The sequence below is a fragment of the Psammomys obesus genome, unplaced genomic scaffold, assembly GCF_907164565.1.
Source record: "Psammomys obesus unplaced genomic scaffold, mPsaObe1.curated_primary_1811, whole genome shotgun sequence".
Lineage (NCBI taxonomy): Eukaryota > Metazoa > Chordata > Mammalia > Rodentia > Muridae > Psammomys > Psammomys obesus.
In genome coordinates, this window is record NW_026585691.1 from 3,520,132 (window position 1) to 3,543,944 (window position 23,813).

The window sequence follows — 23,813 nt, forward strand, 5'->3', positions numbered from 1 at the left end:
CTGTTGCACTTACCTGAGCAAGTCACTTCAGGACAGTTACTTATAAAAAAAAATTTTAAAAGCTGAGCATGGTGGCACACACCTATAATCCCAGCACTCAGGGAGACAGAGGCAGGTGCATCTCTTAGTTCAAGGCCAACCTGGTCTACAAAGCAAGTACACAGGGCTGTTACTCAAAGAAACCCTGTCTCAAAAAACAAATAACAAAAACAAACAAAAAACTTATATAGTTAGTAGAATCATCTGTAGTAGCCTTATATAATAGTATGATTGAGGTTTTCTAAGTGTAACATTAAACAAATATTGCAAGAAGGAGTCTCCTGATTTTGAATTGTCAGTGATACATTGAATGAAAAGACAAAGACGATTTTACACACACATGACTGTGTATAAAAAGTAGTAACTTCAATGTTTGGATGGTAGGTACCCCTGAGCTTAGATCCCCAAGTAATGGGACCATAGCAATAACTGTTGAATGTAGGCCCAGGACTAGAGACAGAATAAAGGGATTTAGGACTGCAGTAGCTTTGCTTTCTATACTATTAAGATTTGGATCTGAAGTGTGATGCCAAGCCTCACGTTTAAAGGCTTGGTAAGCTGTGTGCAGCAGTTGGGAGGTGGCAGAACTTTTTGAAAGGTGATATTGGACACTTACCTTTTGCTCTCTCATCACTTATTGGCTATCATGATGTTAGCAGCATGCCTCTGCTGTGATGTTTTGCCTTGCCACAAGCCCCAGAAGTATTGGGGCCAAGTGACTGTGGAGTGGAACCACTAACACAAAGTAAACATTTTCTCCTTTTAAGTTGTTTTTCTCAGACATTTTAAAACAGTAACTTGAAGCTGACACATGTGCAAAATGTTAAAGTATATATACATTTTAGCTCATCATTTAATCTTCAAAGAATTTACATTCAAGACTTGTTTCTATAAATGCCCAAGAATGAATGTTGGGTTCATAACTCAGTAAGGGAGAGTACTAGTGTAGCATACCAAAAAACCCAGGTTTGACTCTCTAGCACCTCAAAAGTAAGAGCAAAGATTTTTATTTCCCAGTATTGTATAAATGTTTGTCTGTATTCTTTCATTTGCAAAGGCTAGAAATGCCATTTCAAATTCATGTGAGAAATATATTCTTGGTTCACAGGATAATGAGGTCAGAAGTATAATGTTCGGTTTTCCAGGTATCCATTATTTGAAAATATTACATGAAAATTTTTAGCAGTAAACTCTTCTTCAGTTTTAAATTACACACTAAATTATACACTATTTGAATGGTGTGATGAAATCGTTGTCCCTTTGCCCAGCTTATCCATGGTTCTTTAGTAGCCATCTCCATAAGTTCTGATGTTACGGTATTATCACTTGGTCATATTATTTCACAGAGTTCCTCAGAGATTCTTTGTTATCTATGAAATATGGGATTAGTAATTTGATTTTATCTTCATGGGATGAATGAGATTCCAATGAGGTAGGAAAGGGCTTCTTAAGTACTGTGGAAGAACAAGATAGACAAGACCAAAGTAATCTACCTGTAAATGGATAGAGAGAGGCAAGACAGAGAAAGATGGGTATAATCAAGTTTAGATAAACTGTGTAGATGGGACAGCTGATAATGGGTTTTGTTGTTGTTTAATTGTTTGTTTTTTCAGAGAGGGTGTTTAAACTGACCTTGAGCCTGTGGTCCTTGTTCCTCAGTCTCCCTAATAACTGAGGTTGCAGGCCATTGCTGCCACCTTCAATTCTGTAGGTGCTGAGAGCATAAAGACCTTTCAGTGTAGCTTTTAGTGCTGTTAAATAAAGTGATTAATTTTGCATGGCTGTTCACCTGTTTAGGGGGAATAATACAAGTAAACTACAGGTACCATAAACAGCTACCATCAAAAGAAAGTACAAAGGAAAAAGCCAAAATGTGAAAGATTGCAACTTTGAGTTACTTTCAGTCTTTTTTTTTTTTTTTTTTAATTGCAAGGAAATTGAGACAAGATCTCAGGGAAAGGAGGATCCATTTAGTTTGCATTCTATATACATTTAAAATTTGTTGTTTGTTTTGCTTTTTGTATGTGTGTGCATTTTAGCATTTGTAGGTAAACATTGCATCCCAGGTAGAAACTCACATCATTTTTCATCACATTGCATTTGTTACTTAGTACTCCATTTCCTCAAATCAGCTGAATGCCTGGACCAGTGCTAAATACTAACATAAACATATTAACATACAATAGTTACTGCCTTCAGATAGTCTTCTGTTTATAGGGAAGACATACACAAACAGAGACAAATATGGCATGTTTGTCAGGAAGGTGAATTGTCAGACATTGGTGATACTTGGTTAACCTCATGTTTCTCTCATTTATTCCTTCCGAATACTCACTAGAATTGTCATGACTTTGTAGTTTTTGTTCACATGTGTTTTAAGAACCAGCATCTCTTAGCTTTCAGCCTACTTTTTGAAATTCAATAGCTGTTCTGTCTTTGTAAGTCAATCTCAGGGTTGGAGAGCTGACTCAGCAGTTAGGAGCATGTACAACTCTTTCAGAGTTTCTGAGTTCAGTTCTCATCAAGTGGCTTATAACTGCTTATAACTCCAGCTCCAAAGTGTGAAACACTCACAGACAGGCACACACACACACTTAAAAAGAAAGTAAATATTTTTATAAAAACTCTTAGTCTGGGCATAGTGGCACATGCCTTTAATCCCAGCACTAGGAAGGCAGAGACTGGTGGATCTCTGTGAGTTCAAGGCTAGCCTGATCTACATACCAAGTTCCAGGACATCCAGGGCTGCATAGAGAGAGACCCTGTCTCAAAAAAAAAGAAAAAAAAGAAAAAAGAAAAGAAACAAAACAAACACTAACAACAAGCAAAACATTAATCACAAGTGTGTGTGTGTGTGTGTGTGTGAGAGAGTGTGTGTGTGTGTACATGCTTTTATGTAATATGTATACATGCATGCATACATGTACACCAAAGTCTTCACCTTATCCCTTGAGGGAGGCATTTTACTGAATCTAGAACTGATGGGAGCTCCAACAATCCTGTCTCTATCCTTCACAGAGCTGTCATTACTGAGTTTGAGGCCAGCCTGGGCTACAAAGTGAATTTCTCATTAGTGTAGACTACAGTGAAACCACCACCACCTACCAAAGAGAAGAAATTATAAAACTACATTGTTTTTTATGTTCCAAAATCACCATGCTGGGCATATGAAATCATATGCTTCCATAGCAAATACTCTCACCTGTTTGTTTTTGAGAGGAAACGGTAGCCCTCACTGGCCTCACAGCAGACCTCCTGTCTCCACCTTTGAATAGGTGTAACTATGAACCACTGTACCTAGATTGAAGTTTTAAGTACTAATTTTATATCTGAATAATATTGTAGATAGAATTTGCTTCACAATTAGACAATTTAGTTTTGGTTGCTTTTTGTTTTTTAAAGATTGGAGGCTAATTATTGGGTAATAAATATGAGCAAATTACCAAAAATTTCATGTGTTGTAGAAAATATAAAAAATTAAATTAATAGTGTTTATTATCAAAACCTATAATCATTGAAGTGGTTTCATTTAACCTGCTATCAAATCAGACACCTGATAGATTTCAGATAAGCCTGGGGCTGGGCAGATATTAACCCCCTAAACTACCCTTATCTTTCAGCTCCCATTCATGCCGATCACTCTAATAATTTCTGTCTGGCCTACTTCCTATCCAGAATTCCATAACTACTTGCTTATGATTTCCCTCTGGGCCTCTTCTCTCCACGAAGACCCTCAGAGTTCCTCCTCCTGGCCCGTGTGGTTCTTTTCCTCTCCCATGGCGACTCTGCCCTCCTTTCTCCCCTACTACCTCTCTTTCCCCACAATCCTTTTATCCTCTAAGCCCATGAACCTTAGCTCCATCCTCATTCTGTCCTGCCCAAGTGTAGGCCTTTTATTCGCTAATCAGGAAGGCAGGGTTACACAGCAACACTTGGGGTACGGTACGTGAGTGTCTGCTCATAAAGACAGCAAGCAGACCATGGGGAGCAACATGGTTAACAGCCAAATGCAAAGCTTTAGGCCATGCTGTTACATCTAGGTGCTTCTAGTTCAGTTCTTAGCCTGATACACATTTAAAACATCTCTGCATAGGGTAGTTACTGTTCATAGTACATTACGGAATCTTTTTCGGTAGCAGCAGCTTGGATGATAAATTAGCAGTTAGTGTTGGTATGGTATTTTTAGCCCAAATTAAATTTATGATGATTATCTGTTGTATTGTAACCTTACTTCCTATGGCATACAACCTGATATATATGTGAGACATACGGCGTACAGGATTTACAAGAAAATGCTACTGCTAAATGGAAAGGCTATTTCTGGGAAAATGGTCAGGGTGATGTGATATATAATCTCGTACCGTGGTTTTACTGAGGATTTCACCTCTGATTAAACTGTTTCTGTTCCCTTGGCTCACTTAATGGGAGACCTCCCTTTAGAATTCAGTGTTTCCAAAGCAGATAAAAGATTATAAAGCTAGCCTGATGTGTGATTTTAAGCCTGACATCCCAGTACTAGAGAGACAGAGATATACCACTTCTAGTTGCATGCCAGTGTTAGCTAACATTTTTTTCAAGTTCAAGGTCAGCCTGAACCAGAGTGAGTTCTTTAGCCTTAGATGACAGTGAAACCATGCACCCCTCAGAGAGACAGAGACAGAGATTATAAAACTGCCTAAGTTTCTGATATGCCATAATCAAAGAATTCAGTGCTTTGCTCAGTTCTGCCATCCTATTTCTTTCGCAATTATTTATAAGAAGTGCCTTGTTTACCGTGTATACAGCTTGTATTACCCCAAGGCTTATTAAAGAATTTCACAACATAATGTGAATTGGAGATGGCTGTACAAAACGGTGAAAAATTCAGAATTTTCACTTGCACTGAGCCCAGAGATGGGTAAAACATTATTGTATGATTGTCTCTATCATACAATAGTGGAGGTCTGTTGCTGCTCTAGGGGCAGACATACAAAATAGACAGGTACAGAACAGCACTTAAACAGGCAACTCTGTACAGACAGTTCTATTAAATTACAGCTGCATCTCTTGAAGACACTTTCCTACTTGGCAATCCATTTCTTGTAATAACCGAAGAAACTTAGGATAAAAAGCTGCTCTCATCCCTAGGAAGTCTTCTAAGTAACCTTAAAATTGTTTCCTTTAAAACATATTTTGAAAAATAAAATAAAACATATTGTGTCCAAGCTGGATATGGTGACATGCCTGTAGTGCCAGCAGTCAGGAGGTTAAGTCAGGAAGAGAGCAAGTTTGAGGCCAGTCTCAGCTGTATATAGTGAGACGTGGTCTCAGATGACTAGACAGATAACTTTAGTTGTTCCAATCTGAAAGAACTGTGTAGAAACCGTTTGTTTGTGTTTCTTGAGCCCTGGTACTGTACTAGGCGTAAAGCAAAGCAATGCCTTGTATCTCTTCTCTCCAGGTACAGTTTCCCGTTGGGGCTGCCCAGCACTTAGAGAGCTTTGTTGCTTCTGCCCCACTTCTAGAAATTCTAATTCAGAAGGCGTGAAGCAAAGTTCATCTGTTTTTAAGTTTTAAGAATGTTTCAGATGAACCTTTTTCTAGTTGCATGCCACTGTTAACTAACTTTTTTCATTTATTTATTCAATTTTATTCTGATCGTGCCCCCCCCCCTCCTAGTCCTACCCTCACAGCCCTGTCCTCCATCCCCCTCCTCTTCTCCTCAGAGAAGGGGAGGACACCCCCCCCCCCATGAGTACGAACCTGCCCTGGCACATAAGTCACAGCAGAACTAGGTAGCTTACGTTTGTTTGTTTGTTTGTTTGTTTGTTTGTTTGTTTGTTTTTCAAGACAAAGTTTCTCTGTGATGCCATGGCTGGCATGGATTTACTTTGTAGACCAGTTTGGCCTTGAACTCTAGAGTTCTGCCCTTGTGAGCTCTAGGGTTACAGGCATGGGCTACTGCACATTGGCCAGGTAGCTTACATTTTAATTGCTACTCCATATGGAATCTAAGTTTAATTCATAGGGATTTTGTGATCTTACAAAGTGTGAGCTAGAGGGAAATTATAGTGATAATTTAGATTTAAAGAACTAGTTTAAATTCTTCTGTATTGCAAAGATTAAAAAGCCAATCTACAGAGGGAGCCAAAGGAATTTGCTAGAAGTAGTAGCAGAGGCAAATACTAGATAGAAGACTCTTGACTTAAGCTCTTTCTGCACTAGTTTCTTGGAACTAATACATTCCAAGAAATACTGTAAAACTACTTAGCAGTCTGGAGGTGGTCTTACACATCCCTATATTCACTAAAGCTTTCTGAAGGCTTTCATGCAGCAAAGGCTTTCATGCAAAAAATGAGGAACTCCTCATTCTGTGAAGTTTCTAGGCAGAATTTATTATTGACATAGTTAGAAATTATAAGCATTATCCAAAAATGTTTTTGTGAGTCTTTAGTAAATATGGAAACTTGTAACAAGGGGATACCTAGGTTTGATATTGAAGGTTGTTAAGAACAAGCAACTTACTACTCTTATTTTTAACTAGATCTGACTTGGAGACTGTGTTTTTAAAAAAAGGATAGGTAAAGGAACAATGTATTAAGTATGGTTAGCTTTGTTTTTCCTTTCTTTAAATGAAGCATGTAACTGTAGCTCAGTTAGATTTAAAACAAAAAACAAAACTAAAAACAGCTCTGGAAAGGGTTTAGTGATAGACCAGCACCTCAAAAAAAAGAAAAGAAAAGAAAAAGACAGAAAGGAAATAAAGAAGGAAGGAAGAAGGGGGGGAAAAAGTATTGGACGGACAGAAAGCCCAGCTTCAGTGTGATTATTCCACAGACATCAGACCTTGTGCTCCTTTGGTTGCTGTATTTTATCCTGAAGGTGCTCATGTTTCTCCTTCTGGAGTTCCATATGTTTTCCTTCCACTTGAATCAAGTCTCTTGAGAGAGCTTTTCTAGATAGAACCACCCCACCCAAAACATTTTTGCTTCCATCTCATTGACCATCCTATAATCAGTTAAAACTGCTGGTTGCTTTTTGCAATGATCAGAAGTTCTAGGGACTGGAGAGATGCCTCAGTCGGTAAATTTAAGACTAAAAGTTCGACATCCCACTCAGTGCCCATGAAAGCCAGGCACAGTGGTGCATCCTTGTAATCTCAGTGCTGGGAAGGCAAAGAAGGATCAACACCCAAGACTGACTGTGACCTGCACACAAGTGTACACACCCGTACACACCCATCTGCAGTGCACATTCATACACACACACCAAAAAGTTCTTTTAGTAAATAGGGAAGGAGAGACTGAATGTTGGCCAGACAGCTAACAAACCCTGCTACAACTAGCTTTGAGGAATATAATGCTAATGTTAGGAAAATAAAATTTTAGAGCCATTTACAAACTATTAAATTGTCTTCCTCTGTGGCCTGGTAAGGCTGTTCCCCCTCCCCCCCAGGAGGAGGTGATCAAAGAGCCCACCACTGAGTTCATGTCAGAAACAGCCCCTGTTCCCCTTACTAGGGAACCCACTTGGAGACTAAGCTGCCATGGGCTATATCTGTGCAGGGGTTCTAGCTTATCTCCCCGTGCGGTCCTTGGGTTGGAATATCAGTCTCAGAAAAGACCCCTGGGCCCATATTTTTTGGTTCTGTTGGTCTCCTTGTGGAGCTCCTTCTTCTCCAGGTCTTTCTATCTCCCCCTTCTTTCATAATGCAGCCAGTTCTGATGAGACCTGATAGGCTAGGGTCAGATGGGAGGGGAGGAGGACCTCCCCTATCAGTGGACTGGGAAAGAGGCATGGGAGGAGAAGAGGGAGGGAGGGCAGAATTGGAAGGGGCTCAGGGAGGAGGCTACAGCTGGGATACAAAATTAATAAATTGTAATAAATTAAAAAAATAAATTTTTTAAAAAGGAAAAAAATCTATTAAATTGCGCATAAATTCAAAATATCCCCAAATTCCATCTATTGTGTGTTTGAAAGCTAAAAGCAATTAACCTCTTGGATAAAATGTTCCTCATTGAATTTCTCATCCAGACTCCTTGAAAACAACTGTTACACTTCATAAGTTTAAAATTAACCGAAAAATGACTTCAGAACAACAAGAGGAAGGGGGGGGGGGCAGGCAATTCAGTTAAATCCTTTTTTTTTTTTTTTTTTTTTTTTTGGATTGGAGACAGAATAAAAATAACTCCAGAATTAGTAGGAGCCAAGAGTATCTTTATCTTGTTCGATGATACAAACTAGCCATGAACATATTGAAATTAAGTTGTGTAAGGTCTAAAAGGAACTAGATAGATTAATGCAATATATGAAATAGCTAATATGTATACCTTGTGGCAGTGAATCACAGCAACTCCAGCATTTTCTTGGGAAAAGGATGGTTAGATGTACATTGCTTCTGCCTGTATTTCATTCATATAAATTAGAAAAGAAGGATGGCTGGAGAGACGAGACAGTTCCTGCTTTTCCAAAGGACCGGGGTTCACTTCCCAGCACCCCTGTTTCATAACCACCTATTACTCCAGCTCCAGAGGATCTGATGCCCTCTTCTAGCTTCCTTGGGCACCAGTATATGTATGACATATATACACACATACACATAAATAAAAATCTTTATTTTTTTGGTTGTGAGCCTAGCCTTTAACAGCTGAACTATCTCTCCGGTTTCAAAAATCTTTAAAAAATAAAAAGATAGAGGCCATGCATGGTGGCACGTGCCTATAGTCCCAGCACTCGGGGAGCAGAGGCAGATGGATTTCTGAGTTCGAGGCCATCCTACTCTACAGATCAAGTTCCAGGATAGCCAGTGTTAGTATTTATATAAAAATGCCATGCACACAACCGATCTTATATGAAAGGGGTTTATTGGATGGAGATGGAGAGAGAGAGAGGCATGGTGGGGGAGGGGGTGCCCCAACAGAGAGAGAAGAGATAGCAGGAGAGGGAGAGCAAGGGCCAGAGTAAGAGAGTAAAGGGGGGGAGAAGAGTGGCGGACAGGTCACTAAGTATGTCGTCCAGATGATGTCATAGGATGCAGATACTGACATAGGATGCTGTCAGGACCCTAAAGGTCCCTAAGAGAAGGCCAGTTGAATTGCCTGCACAAATAACAGCCAGGGCTACACAGAGAAACCCTGTCTCCAAAAACCTAAATAAATAAATAGATGGATAAAATTGTACTTTCTTAAATTTGGTAGGAGAGTAATTGACAGCATGCATAGCTGTAGACTAATAAACACATATGTGTGGGGTGGAAATGTTGCTGCTAGATTAAGATGAGATACTTTTCTTAATATTTTACAGCTTTCTAAGTATCTACTCTTCTCATGGTATCACTTTATAAGCATTTACTGAATACCTTGTTTTTATGATTCACTGTAAAGAGGAATTAATTCACAAGTTGCTATTTAGGTGAGAAAACCCAGATTTTTAGTTTCACATATCTATGAAATTCAAATTTGGGAAAACTTTAGCTTTTGAGATTTTTAGTTTTCCCCCTTTTCTTTCATAATTACTTAACAGCAACCAAATACTAAGTGTCTACTGACTCCTAACTGAAAAAAAAACAAAGGCCTACAGAGATTCTACATAAAAGCAAGCTAGTTGTGCTAGCGTAGGGCCAGGCTGTACCTCTTTGACCTAGCCTCTTCAATCCTATTTCTCCAGGGGCAGCAGTTGTAAGCAACTCCTTTTGGCTTTAGCAGTAGATCCTGGGAATGCTAATGAAACCAGCTAATGTATGTAACAAGGTTTGTTAGCTTGGATTTGAACTCAGTGAGGCTTCCTATGAGCCTTTTATGATACTGTGCTTTCAGGCATCCTACGGGAAGAATAGCTTACACTCTGAACCAATAATGTATCAGGGATCATTTTCTTTTATATAGTAGTGGAAATGCCTTTGGCACTCTGGTATTAAATAGCTGCTTATCTGAATGTATTATACAGTGACTTAGCCTTTTCCACCCAGTAATGGTTCCCACTGAAGCTATTATATACTCATTTTAACTTTTCCAGCAGGGACTGTGAAAGGAAATTGATTACACTTATATTACATTCATTGCTAATGCAGTTGTCTTATGTTTTGGTTTTTATGTCTTCTACTCTATACCCCATTTCCTGTTCTGCTTTCAGGCGAAGGCCTCCCACAGGTGTTTTACTTTGGACCATGTGGGAAGTACAATGCCATGGTTCTGGAGCTCCTTGGCCCTAGCTTGGAGGACTTGTTTGATCTCTGTGACCGAACGTTTACTTTGAAGACGGTATTAATGATAGCCATCCAGTTGGTAAGTTGGTGTGTTGTTCCAGAAGATAACTATATCCTTTGCCCATCTCCTCATGGACCTTTTGGTGATATATTAGCTATAGTGACATCTGGTGAATTAGTTTTTACAGACTTAATGACATTCTAGAAGGATCTAGCAGACTTCTGAAAGGAACTGTTACAATTGCTGCTTTAGCTGGTTCCTATGTCTAATTTGGCCAGAAAGCCATTTGGCCAGTATGTAATATGCCAGGCAACTAAGGTAAGTTTTTAGTCACACAACTTAGACGGTTACGAAAGAGTTAACTGAGAGAAGTCAGTGTACTGCAGTTTACTCTATTTTAAGAATTTGCACCTTGAAGCATAACCATTCCTGTAAGTGAAGTGGAAGAATATAATTTACATTAGGGAAAAAGAGGACGGATAGGTGGGGTGTGCAAAGTCAAGTAATGCTTCAACACTTTATTTATAGGTCTTAGGCACGCAGCTATGAGCTTTTACCATGCCCTCTTTTCCTCACTGTTGAGAACTAGAAAAGACTGAAGGTACTATTCATTGTACTAAGCTTTATTCAAAATCATATGACTGAGATCTTTAATTCTCTGGTATATTATATACTTTTGGGCTGACCAAGAAGCTTTGCAGCCAAATTACATACTATTTCCATCTTAGCAGTTAGAATAATCTCTTTTGAGAAGTTTTTTTAGAGCCTTAAGGGAAGAATTCAGATATTGGGGGAGTTATTTTGTTCTGAGGTATAATCTCACCAGCTTAGACTGTCTTTGAACTTTAGATCCTCTTATTCAGCCTCCTGAGCGCTAGGATGTTTGTGTAGCGCCACCCCACCACAACCTTCAGGTACATCTTAATTCATTTGAAGTAGTGATGGTCTCACCATCATCCAATAGCAATTAGGAAATAGTTGAAAATTGACCAAACTCCAGGTATTTAAGGTTTCCTTTCTAAGCTAAGTAGATAGAATTATTGAATGAAATTTGACACAATGTTACAGTTACTTATTTTGAGCTGTGGTCACTAGACTATGCATTCCCTGCTGCTGCCAGCCAGCTGGCTGATAACAGGCTAGCATTGATTTCACTGAGCCCCTGCTGTCTTACTTCTGCAATTGGGGGTAGAGAGCCCTAAGTAATTGACAGTAGAAAGTGTGGACAGGAGGTGAGGTGGCAGTGGTGCCTGTCTCAGAGGCATGTTTGCAAGTTACAATATAGAAAGTAAAAATGGACTGTCTCATTTTTTTTTCTCCTGATATTAACAGTTGTTATATATTTCTTACAAAAGTATTTTGGGGCAGGGGAGTGCTAAAGATAGACTCAGAAGTTAAGAGTGATTAGTGCTCTTGCAGAAAACCTGAATTTGATTCCCAGGACCTACATCAGTCAGCTAATACTACCTGTAACTCAAGTACCAGGGACTCTGACATCCTCTGGCCTTACAGGCACATTCACAGGATTGTTACATGTAAACTCAGGAAGGCACATATACATATGCATAAATAAAATTAGAAAACAAACCTTAAAATGTAGTTTTAGTTTATAAGTCAGTAAAGTGGGAGATGAATAAGAGTGGATTTTTGTGTTGTTATTTATTTTTTTTTTGGAGACAAGATCTTACTCTGTAGCCCTGACTGGCCTGGAACTTTCTTATGTAGACCAGGCTGGCATTGAACTCATGGAGATCCATCTGGGATCAAAGCATGCATCACCACATCCCAGATGCAAACCAACCAACCAAGAGATGAGTTTTAATCTTAGATTAAACACTGCCAGGGGCAGTGTTATATCTACAGTAGCAGCTTCTTAGGAGACCCAGATAAGAAGATTGCCTAAGTCCAAGAGCTCAAGGCCTAGCCTAGACAGCAGAGTGATACAGAATAATGGGAAAGAAAAAATAAAACTGAGGGAGGGGGGATCAGGAAGGTGTGAAATGACTCAGCAGGTAAAGGTGCTTGCCACCAAGTCTGACAGCCTAAGGTTAGCTCTCAGGTCTACATGGTAGAACTTACTTCTACAAGTTATCTTGTGACCATGACACACATGCTCAGGAATGCACTTGTGCACACATGCACAAACAAATAAACAAGTAGACAATTTTAAAAAGAAATGTTTTGGGCCAGGCCTAGTTCCACATGTCTTTGATCTCAGCACTTGGGAGGCAGAGGCGGGCAGAACTTGTGCATTCCAGGAGAATCAAGCTACATAGTGAAAACCTGTCTCAAAAAAAAGTGCTTTGGATTTCCCTCCTCCAACATGGTTATTTCATGGTATTTCCATTATTTTTTCTTTTTTTTAGCTTTCTCGAATGGAGTATGTACACTCAAAGAATCTCATTTACCGAGATGTCAAACCAGAGAACTTCTTGATTGGCCGACAAGGCAATAAGAAAGAACATGTAATACACATTATAGATTTTGGTCTGGCCAAGGAATACATTGATCCTGAAACCAAAAAACACATACCTTACAGAGAGCACAAAAGCTTAACTGGAACTGCACGATACATGTCTATCAACACGCATCTTGGCAAAGGTATGTTTAAAGGGTGGGTTATGTGAACAAGCTTCTTTTCCAGTGACACTTTACTGTGCATTACATTGTGCATCACAGCTTGTGCCGCTTGTTGCATCCTAAGGTAAGTGACTCTTTTTGTACTTGAGAGATGGAAATGGTAAGTTAATGATGTTCCCAAATACCTTAATACTGTGTTTTCTCATGTTTTATTCTGCAGCAGCTTAAGAACTTGAATTACTGCTGCATGATAGTAGTGTCTGAATGGGTTTAGTAATGAATTGTGTTTACATGTATATGATACTGTATATGAGCAGACAAAAGGAGGACATCAGGCTAGTGCCCGTGTTAGTGAAGAGGTTTCACTAAAACAGATTAGGGGGCTGGAAAGATGGCTCAGCAGCTAGGAGCACTGGTCCTCTGCTCTTCCAGAGGATGAGGTTCAGTTCCCAGCACACTTGTGGCAGCTCACAACCATCTTTAACTCTAGCTCCAGGGGATCTGATCTGTTCTGAACTCTTTGGGACCAGGAACACATGTGGTGCACAGACATACATGCAAGCAAAATATATGCCGATAGAATATTTAGCCCAGTGGGTCATTCCATGTTGTGGTCCTCCTTATTACTCTATAAAGTATGTTCTGAGCATTTACCCTGTGTGATAGTGCAGTACTTCTTGCTGTGCTGCCATTACCACTAGAATTATTTCACAAGTCAGATTTCATGAGGTCCAAGTGTTCCTCAGGTCAAATCGAATGTGTCTTGACATTTTCTTTGTTCTCTACATATTGTAAAGAATCTTCCCCCTGCCTCTCTGCTCTTTTGTGTGTGTGTGGGGGGGGGGTATTGTTTTTCAAGACAGGGTTTCACTGTGTAGCCCTGACCAAACTGGCCTTGAACTCAGAGATCTACCTGCTCCTGCCTCCCAAATTCTGGGATTAAAAGCATGTGCCACACCAGGCTCAGTGCCACATGCCTGTAATCCCAACACTCCGAGAGGCAGAGGCAGGTGGATCTGTGTGAGTTCAAGACCAGCCTGGTCTACAAAGCAAGTTTTAGGTAGCCAAGGCTACACAGAGAAACTTTTTGGGTGGGGGGAGGAGGGGGAACATGTACCACCATGCCTGGCAAGGATTCTTGTAATTCAGTATTGTAGTGCACATCTTTAATTTCAGCAGTCTGGAGGCAGAGGCTGATGGGTCTCTGAGGTTCAAGACCAACCTCATCTGCATAGCAAGTTCCAGACCAGCTGGGGCTACCTTGTGAGATCATGTCTCAAACAAAGCAAAACTCACAAGCTCTATCTTGGGTATCACACTAGAGAAGTTTCCATAGGAACTCTAATGTTTTTGGTTTTGAAATGTGTTAAAATTTCTAAGTTGTAATGAAGAAGAGAGATCCTGGGAAATTTGTTATCAAATAACTCAGAGAATTGCTTTTCTTTGTGTAATAGAAGTGAGCAGAGGAAAATATTTCCTACCTGGCATTATATCAGATGAGCCACCGCCCACAGATTAAGCACTGATTGAGACAGCCCAGCTTGTATTATATAATGGTTAAAATTAGAGAATACTCTTTTTCTTTGAGCAAAGTATGTTTTGTGCATGTAAAGCAAGCATATCTTTTTATAAGTTGAAAGTGTGCCTTCGCCATGTTGAAGACATTTTGTCTTGTTCATTTCCTGGTAGTGAAACTTCATTGAAAACAAAAATACCCACCCTGAAAAAGTGAGGAGGACCTGTTGAATTAAATGAACAAATAAGCAAGTGCAGAATGTCCAGACAAGGATGAAGAAAGCTCATGCTTGGTTTTCACTTTAAGTAATGTCTGGGTAGTGGTGGCACATGACTGTAACCCCAGCAGAGGCAGTGAGTTCACAGACAGCCAGGGCCACACAGAGAGACCATGTCTCACTCATATAAATAGATGACAGGTAGATAGGTAGATAGAGAGATAGACAGATAGATAGATTGATAGATAGATAGATAGATAGATAGATAGATAGATAGATAGATAGAATTTAAAACCTAATAGTTTAACACTGATTACTTTAAAATTTTAGAGCTCAAAAATGATTTTCAAATTATCTAAAATGACTATTTTCATATAGGAAACTGAGGCTTGGATGTACTTTCATTTCACTGGACTGAGAAATAGAAATAGAAATGGTGAGCCCAGACCTAGGTCTCACACCTGACTTAGGTACCATAGTTTTTCTATTCTCTGTTCCACAGATAGGTTTTTATTCTTTTCAGGACTCAAAAAGCTACATCCTTTTTTTTTTTTTTTTTTTTTTTTTTTTTTTTTAAAAAATCTATTTTTTTTTTTTTTTTTTTTTTTTTTTTTCTGTGTTTGAAAAAATATAAATCTGTGGAGAGTTTGCCCTCTAGTGCTCACTTAAGCATTTGCCTAGGGAATTTTTTTTTTTTTTTTTAATGAAGAGGCTTCCCATTACATACAGGAAACAGATGTAAAAAAGGAGAGGTGTAATACTGTGTGAGAAACTTTCCTGCTGTGTCTCCCTTTCTGTTTCGCTCACCTCGAACACTGTTTTTGTCCTTATTTCTTTTGTTCTAGTAAACTTTTTGTCTACTTGTTTTCAATCATGTGTAGTATTTTATTGCAAGTTTTAGATAACCAGGTAGACAAAAGTGTCTGGAGAGCTTGCTGTTTTATTTCATTCTTTTCAAGACTTTTTTTTCCTTCCTTTTTTTTAATCCTAGGGATTTTTAATCCAGGACTTACTCATTCATGACAGACCTTTCCCACACAATTATGCCTCAGTTATGGGGTCACCTTTTTCTATTAGAAACTACCTTTTCAAAACTTTTCTTGTCAGGCATAGTGGCCCATTCCTGTGATCCCAGTATTGTATAAGCAGGAGGCAAGAGGATTATGAAAAGTTCAAGGTTTGCTTGAGCTTTCATAGTGAGTTCTAGGCCAGCCTGGGCTACCAAGTGAGACATCTTCCTCAAAAACAAAACAAACAAAAAAACAAAAATAATCCAGGAAAATCACCCTTCTGTCACAATACTATTTACAAAGTTGCCTTTTCAGAAGAGGGTGCCCTGAGATGAAGAAGATGACCTGGAAGGTGTATGGGATTAGGAAGAGTATTTGAAAGGCAAATAGGAAGTAGCAACAAGGCACAATGATACATGCATGTGAGTGATAGAACAAAAGTTTTTAAGTTGAAATTGTTCATCTACCCTGTAGAGTACTATTCATTTTTTATTAAAAATATTTCTTATTTATTCAGCAAGTGTGTGTGTGTAAAAATCTATTCTTATATTATTAACCACCTCAGCTCCTCCTGAACCTCCTCCAACACATGCTCCTTTCACCTTCATCTCCTTCTCTTTCTCCTTTTCCTTTTTTTTTTTTTTTTTTTTTGTTTTGTTTTGTTTGTTTGTTTTTCAAGACAATGTTTTTCTGTGTAGCCTTGGCTGTTCTGACTAGTTATGTAGACCAGGCTGGCCTCAAACTCACAGTGATCTGCCTGCCTGAGATTAAAGGCATCCGCCAGCACACCCAGCCCTCCTCCTCTTTTAAATAACCCACTGAGGCAAGTTAATGCTGCCTTCATGAGCACAGGCCATATCCCAGAAATAAAATGACTTCCCTCTTCCTCCAGCAACCATCAGTTGCCAATCACTCCTCAGCCGAGGGTGGAGCCTCATGAGCATCTCCCCCACCAATGTTGGAGTTATTGACTGGCTTGACCCTCTACAGGTAACTAGCTGCTGTAAGTTCATGAGTGCAATGGCCATTTCATATTCAAAAGACAGCATTTACCATAGCACTCTTCCCTATCCCTTAACCTTTACATTCTTTACACACCTTCTTCCTTAATGGTTCTTGAGTCTTGCTGGAGGGTAGAGATGTCCCATTAAGGGAAAGCACTCAGCAGTCACTTATTCTTAAAACTTTGAAAGTTATGAGTCTCTCAGAAACTTTTTTGACAAACGTTGAAAGCAGCACTAATATGTAGGTCTAAACATAAATATTTAGAAGGCAGTTTGATGTATCTTTAGCAAAAAAAAAGAAAAAAAAATAGTAGGTTCTCCATTTAGGAACTATTTCTTCTCTGGCAGGGAGAATTTGACCAGGTTTACAGTATTACTACTCATTTCTTTTTGTACAAGTTTCCCATAATTTGAGGCAGCAATCATACATTGTCCTGTACTTTTAGTTATTCTGTGGATTTCCCAGCCTAGATGACAATCTTGGATTTTACTTTCTGCTTAAAGATCAGAATCAAGTTGAAGGTGATACATAGCAAAATGATGTGATGCATTCCTGTAATCCCAGCAGTTGGGAGGCTGAGCTATAAGGATCATGAGTTTTAGGCCAGCCTGTCTTTAAAAAAATAAAACAAGTTCAAGGTAGTCTCTTAGTTTTCCTTGTGTACTCTTCCCTGCCTTCAACCATGTCAGTTAGGGTTTCATGTAGCCCAAGCTGGCCTTGAACTCACAGAGATCATCTGCCTCTACCTTTTTAGTGCTAGGGTTAAAGGTGTACACCACTAAACCCAGCTGTAATTCCTTTTGGGGAAGCTCTAAATTTAGCTAAAACGAAAAGTAAACACACAGATCATGTCTGTATTTTTTTAACACTTGAGAAGTGGAGGCAGGGCTTGGAGAGATGGCTCAGTGGTTAAGAGCAGTGACTGCACTTCCAAAGGACCTGAGTTCAGTTCCCAGAATCCACATGACAGCTAACAACCATCTGTAACTCCAGTTCTAGGAGATCCAACTCCTTCTTCTGGATCCCTCAAACACCAGGCATGAATGTGGCACACAGCCATGCAGGCAGGCAAAACACTCATAAACAGGATGAAATGAAATTAAAATAAAATAAGCAAGCTGAGAAGGAGGATCATCCTGAGCTACAAAGCAAATTTGAGCCCATCTTGTGCTACATGAAACCCTAGCTGTATAAAACAAGAACAATGAATAATAAAGATATCTGTGATGAGCCATAATTGCTAAGTTCAAAGTAGATACATATGCTATTATTTAGTTGACATACAAACAATGTTTTATCAGATGAAGTCACACATTTTTATCAACTTCTTCTGCAGTTACTAATTCGTCTTCCTATTTCAAAGGAAAGAAAACCCAACAACTTGTTTTATCCTTTTTAAAGGATAGCAACTTATTTTGTGTATCCATAGACGACACCTTCAGTGCTAAATTTGCTGAGTTTTTTAAGATGGTTATGGGATACATGGTATAAATGGAATGTTAACCAAGAAGTGATACATTGTTCTCTCCTGACTTGAAACTAAACTGTTAATTTTTGTGATGAATTAAAATTGCTAAACATTGCCAGGGGAGGTAGTGGTGCATGCCTTTAATCCCAGGCTCAGAAGGCAGAGGCAGGTAGATCTCTGTGAGTTTAAAGCCAACCTTGTCTATAGACCGATAGACAGACAGCACTATACAGAGAAACCCTGTCTTGGGGAAAAAAAAAAAATTGCCAAACATGTGTGCCAGACATTCTGCAGCTTGTATCTTTGCAGGCTTAGCCAAAGTATTTTAAAGTAGCTTCAGCTGCTCAGACTGATGCTCGCTTCCCTTGTGGTAACCAAAGGGTAATGGCAGCTCATACCCTGTTAAGTCCTGTTGCATTTATGTATTAACTCACTCTCAGGCAGGTGACAGTGTTGAGTGAGGAATGCTTTGCCTAATGTCTAGCACTGGACCTTGGTTTTAATTTAGAATTTACTCTTCACTTACTATTTATTTGTTAAAAACAGAGGAAGGCCATCTACTGTTTTTCAGTTTTGATCTAAAATATTGTTCCTGGTTTATGTATACAGAGATTAGTAAGCAGAGCCTTTCCAGAGCAGAAGGGCTTCAGGGGGGATTGCTTGGTTTTAAAGCTCGTTCTGCTTTAATAACTACAAACATAATGTCTGTGATCTGTCTTTTCTCTTAGAGCAAAGCCGGCGAGATGATTTGGAAGCCCTAGGCCATATGTTCATGTACTTCCTTCGAGGCAGCCTACCCTGGCAAGGACTCAAGGTATCCTTGAACGTGTTTGTCTCTGCTCAGTGGATAATTAAAGAGCTGCCAGCATGGTGTCTCTAAAAAGCACAAAGGGGAAGGTTGCCTTCAGAGATGAGAAGCAGGGATTAGTCCACATTGTAAGTGTTTACCTGGCTTTGGGAGCTCCAGTTTATTCACATTTGGCCTGCTCACCGAAATGCCTGCCGCTTTGTGTTTGGGTTTTCACAATCCTTCCCTCCTTCCCTCCAGGCAGCCTCGGCAGTGCTGCTCTTCTCTGCATGCTGGTGTCTGTCCTCCATTGTCATTGTAACAGGAACTCTGTTCCCCGGGTATCGGGGAAATTTCAGGACAAATTGAGGACAACAGCAGCAACACATTAACCAAAAAAGCCGGCAGGGTTTTTCCAGGCCACGGAGGAGAACTGGAAAATATCTATTCATCCTACATAGGCAAAGGACTCACCTTAACTAAAACAGCAGAAAAAATTTCAGGCTTAACACTGCTGTTCAAAATATTACTGAATAAGTAACTTTTCAAATAATAGCCATTTTTTGCAAACATAAGTTTTAGTCACTTTGTTTAGGTAGATGTTATACAGTACCTGTGAGTAAACTCTTAATTAACACACTTAATACACTTATGAGCATTATTATTACTCTGTGACTGTTACTAAAAAACTTTACCTCCTAACTCTTCACAAGGCCCTTTACATTGTCACATATAAGATATGTTTTTAGTTGTAATTTATTTCAACATATTAGTGTGAAAAGAATCTTAATCTATAATTTGAAGTATACCTCCTTCCTCCAGGTGGGCAGAATAATTCATTTTCTTTTGCTTTCTAGGACATGATTCCTACACCCATTCATTCTCTGATTGAACACAGGGCCTTGTATGTGCTAGGTAAATGTTCTTTCTCTGAGCCAAAACCAGAGCCTCCCATTCTCTCTGAAGTTTTTCTCCTAACACTTCTCATCTCTAATGTCTAGTCATGTATGTCTTCTCATTGATCGTGAGTGACATGTTAGAAATAGCTACACATCCTTGTTGCTGGTCACATAGCTGACAGTTGATTAGCCCTGCTTACTTGCTTGGAACTAGTATAGACTATGTGATCCCGTTTTAATGATAGAAGTGGATTTAGAATCTCTCCAACGTACTTTTTCTCGCTCTTACTTAATTCTGAGTAAAGCAGGCTTCCTAGAGCCTAATGCAGAGTCCAAGGTCCAGAAGCCTCTTGTGTTCAGTCCTGTGTGTTGTATTTGGACTGCTTTTGCCCACTGGCACACACATATTTGTTAGCACTGCCTATTCTGCAGGTAACTTACTATGTGTGGGAAGGTTTTGTTTGTTGGTGTTTTCCCAAACCTGGAAACGTTATTTAAAGGATTTTCCTCACTTCTGGCCCTTCTGTGCTTTTCAGTTTGACAGTATATATGTAAATAATTTTTCTCTCCCTTCAAGTAGGAAGATGAATTACTAACTGCAGAAAAGTTCACAAAAATGTGTGACTTCATCTGAGAAAACATTTTCTTTGGATGTCAACTAGTATATGCATCTGTTTTGGATTTGTCAGAAGCTGGAACTGACCTTAGAGGGAGAGGGGCTAAGTCACTGTTGAACTCTTAAGTGGTCATGGGAGTTTTCTAAGCAGCTGCAGTTTTTAAAATAATGTTTTGTTTTCTTATCCTGTCTGTCCATTTCATCTGAGACTTTCTAAAGCTAAGCAGAGGTTTGTATGCATCTAAACACAGCATGTCTGTACATCCTTATTTGTTTAAGAGAAAATAGATCCACTAACAAATCCTGCCAGTTTGAATGAAAATGACTATTGTGGCTAGAGAGATGACTCAGTGGTTTAAGAACATGTACTGCTGTTGTAGTGCGCCCAAGTTCATTTCCTAGCACACATACACATCAGTTAGTTCACAGCCACCTGTAACTCTAGCTGCAGGGAACTGGCATCCTTGTCTGTCCTCCTTTGGCATATATTCCACACATATCTTAAAAAAGACTATAATCCCAGTGTCTGAAGCATATTTAAATGTATTTACTTACTATGTTTTTTGAGGTAATTTTCTTTCTTTACTTTCTACAGGCTGATACATTAAAAGAGAGATATCAAAAAATTGGTGATACCAAAAGGAATACTCCCATTGAAGCTCTGTGTGAGAACTTTCCAGGTAGGATGCTAAAAGGATAATATACAGCCAGTGTGACTGACAGTTTGAAGTAGGTAATGTCACAGTGTCTATAAATACTAATAGGTGTTAGCCAGATCATTTAAATTTCTTTGAATTTAAATTTTATTATTCAGCCCAAGGAAGATATCACTCTTATTTGGTCCATAAAGAAAACATTACTGTCAAGTAATTTGTACAGATCGCTCTTGTGTGGCAGATAGCTTAAACTCTAGGGAGTCATTCAGTTAACAGACATGGCTTTTTACCTCTTTCTAACAGAGGAGATGGCAACCTACCTTCGATATGTCAGGCGATTAGACTTCTTTGAAAAACCTGATTATGAGTATTTACGGACTCTCTTTTCGGATCTGTTTGAACGGAAAGGCTACACCTTTGACTATGCCTATGACTGGGTTGGAAGGCCTATTGTAAGTATCCTTTAAAAAAAATTCCCAGACCAGTACTGCCCCATCTTTTTTTCTAGCCTGTCCTATCTAAATTGCTTGCATTTACGAACCATTTTCAAGTAACACTATAGGTTGCTATCCTTAGGCTGGAGGGATGACTCAGCAGGTAAGAGCACTGCTGTTCCTATAGAGGACACAGGTTCAATTCCCAGAATTCACACAGCACCTGACAACCGTCTGTAACTCCAGTTCCAGGGGATCCAGTGCCCTCTTCTACTCTGGATACCAGGCACACATATGGTGTTTATATATACTTTTAGCCAAATACTTATATACATAAAATAAAATTCTTGTGGGTTATTAATATTTATTAATTTATATTTTAGTTAAGCAGTGGCTATTCCTAAACCAGCTGTATACCCAAATCACCACAGAGACTGCAATTTATTTAATTAACCTAGAGCACAATGCTGAGCAATAGTTACTCCATCCTAAACCTCCAAGCCCGCATAGTTTCCTACCATTCAGATTTCACCCATATACTTGCTTTTAGTCATATCTTAGGTTCATCTCTCCTTGTATTTCAAAGTCCTCTCCTACCCATCCCTGCTCTCCGACTTCTCCCACTCCTTTCTTCTCCTCCCCTCAGGACCAGGATGTCCCTATTCTTTCCATTTGCGCTGGTCGTTTAATTGAAAATACAGAGAACAAATGGTGGCATTTTTACACAAACTTGAGACAGGTGATGCTTAGACTAAGCATCACAATGGAATTTCCTGGATTGAAACCAGATACTGGGATAGAGAAATCAGCATTTGAATAAACAAGGGTAAATTGTCCACAAGAACATATATCAACATAAAATAAATCTTGAAAGATTATTATGTATATCCTGAGATACTAGAATTTTAATTAAGCTAGTGTTTTACACATTTGTTTTGAATGATCCACAATTTAGCACTATCTGTGCTGTAGAAAAACTTTGACTTCTGTAGGAGTAGAACCTATCCAGTACCAGTATGAAACCTGGATTTACTATTCTGGCCAGGAGTCCACAGCATCAGAGAGTGTGCTAATAGATAATGCTGTAGAATAGTTTTTTGCCTTTTAAGATACTCTCAAATGGATTATTGAGAACCAAATTACCTTCCCTTCTGCAAATGACCAAACATGGGAAAACAACAGAAAGAAAAACAGCAGGGACTAGAAAGATAGTTCATCGGTTAAAAGCACTGGTTGCTCTTCTAGATGACCTGAGTTCAATTTCCAGCATCTACCCGGCAGCTTACAACTCTGTAACTTCATTTCTAGAGAACCCAACACCCTCTTGTGACCTCCTGGGGCACATGCGGTGCACAGACATGCATGCAGACCAAACCCCCTTAGACATAACTTTTGTTGTTGTTGTTGGTTTGGTTTGGTTTTTCAATACAGGGTTTCTCTGTGTAGCCTTGGCTGTCCTGGACTTGCTTTGTAGACCAAGCTGGCCTGGAACTCAAAGTGATCAGCCTATCTCTGCCTCCCTGAGTGCTGGGATTAAAGGCATGCACACCATCACACCCACCTAAATTTAAACTTTTTTTTTTTTTTTTAAAGAAATAGAAAAGACTGATTCCTAACAGCAGAGCTATTACATTAAATTTGTTTTCCGCATTTGACTTTTTTGGGGTCTCAATCTATAGCTTTAACTGTCCTGGAACTCACTGTGTTGATCAGGCTGGCCTCAAACTCATAGAGATCCCCTGTCTCTGTCTCCTGAGTGCTGGGACTAAAGGCATCTGCCACCACACCAGGCTACCCTTTGACATTTACTTTCATTCTTCTAGCCTACTCCGGTAGGATCAGTTCATGTCGATTCTGGTGCATCTGCAATAACTCGAGAAAGCCACACACACAGGGAACGACCATCACAGCAACAGCCTCTTCGAAATCAGGTATGTGTTAGTTTTATAGCTACTGTTAAACCCCAAGTTCTCCCTCTTCTTTGTGTTAGTATTTATATGGAGTTAAGAAAAGTAGCTGATTTAGTATGACATTGGAACAACTGTTAGAACATGTGTAAATGCATTAAGATGAGGCATATAGGCTAAAGAATCTGGGCCTGAGCTAGGTGGTAGTTTGAGCCTTTAATCCCAGCACTCCAGAGGCAGAGGCAGTTTGATCTCTGTGAGTTTGAGGCTTGCCTGGTCTACAGAGTGAGTTCTAGGAACCCCAGGGCTACACAGGTAAACGCTGTCTCGAATAACCAGGAGAAAAGAAAGAAAGAAACGGAAAGTAGGAAATGTAGGCCTGACCCAACAGGTATGTGTCATAGGCCTTTAATCTTAGCATTAGGTAGAAGTGGACATCTGTGTGAGTTTGAGGGCAGCTTCATTTGCATAGGGAGCTCCAGGCCTGCCAGAACT

The 23,813-nt window shown here is 39.4% G+C and overlaps 1 protein-coding gene across 2 annotated transcripts in view; it reads left to right on the forward strand.

Moving 5' to 3' along the window:
- Positions 1-23,813, forward strand: part of Csnk1g1 (casein kinase 1 gamma 1) — a 114,980-nt gene that overhangs the window by 60,251 nt on the left and 30,916 nt on the right. For both annotated transcript variants that reach the window (XM_055597724.1, XM_055597716.1), the window contains exons 5-10: positions 10,150-10,301; positions 12,590-12,824; positions 18,748-18,833; positions 20,917-21,001; positions 21,281-21,429; positions 23,235-23,342. In XM_055597724.1, coding sequence (XP_055453699.1) covers positions 10,150-10,301; positions 12,590-12,824; positions 18,748-18,833; positions 20,917-21,001; positions 21,281-21,429; positions 23,235-23,342 — 815 coding nt within the window. The remainder of the gene's footprint in view (positions 1-10,149; positions 10,302-12,589; positions 12,825-18,747; positions 18,834-20,916; positions 21,002-21,280; positions 21,430-23,234; positions 23,343-23,813) is intronic.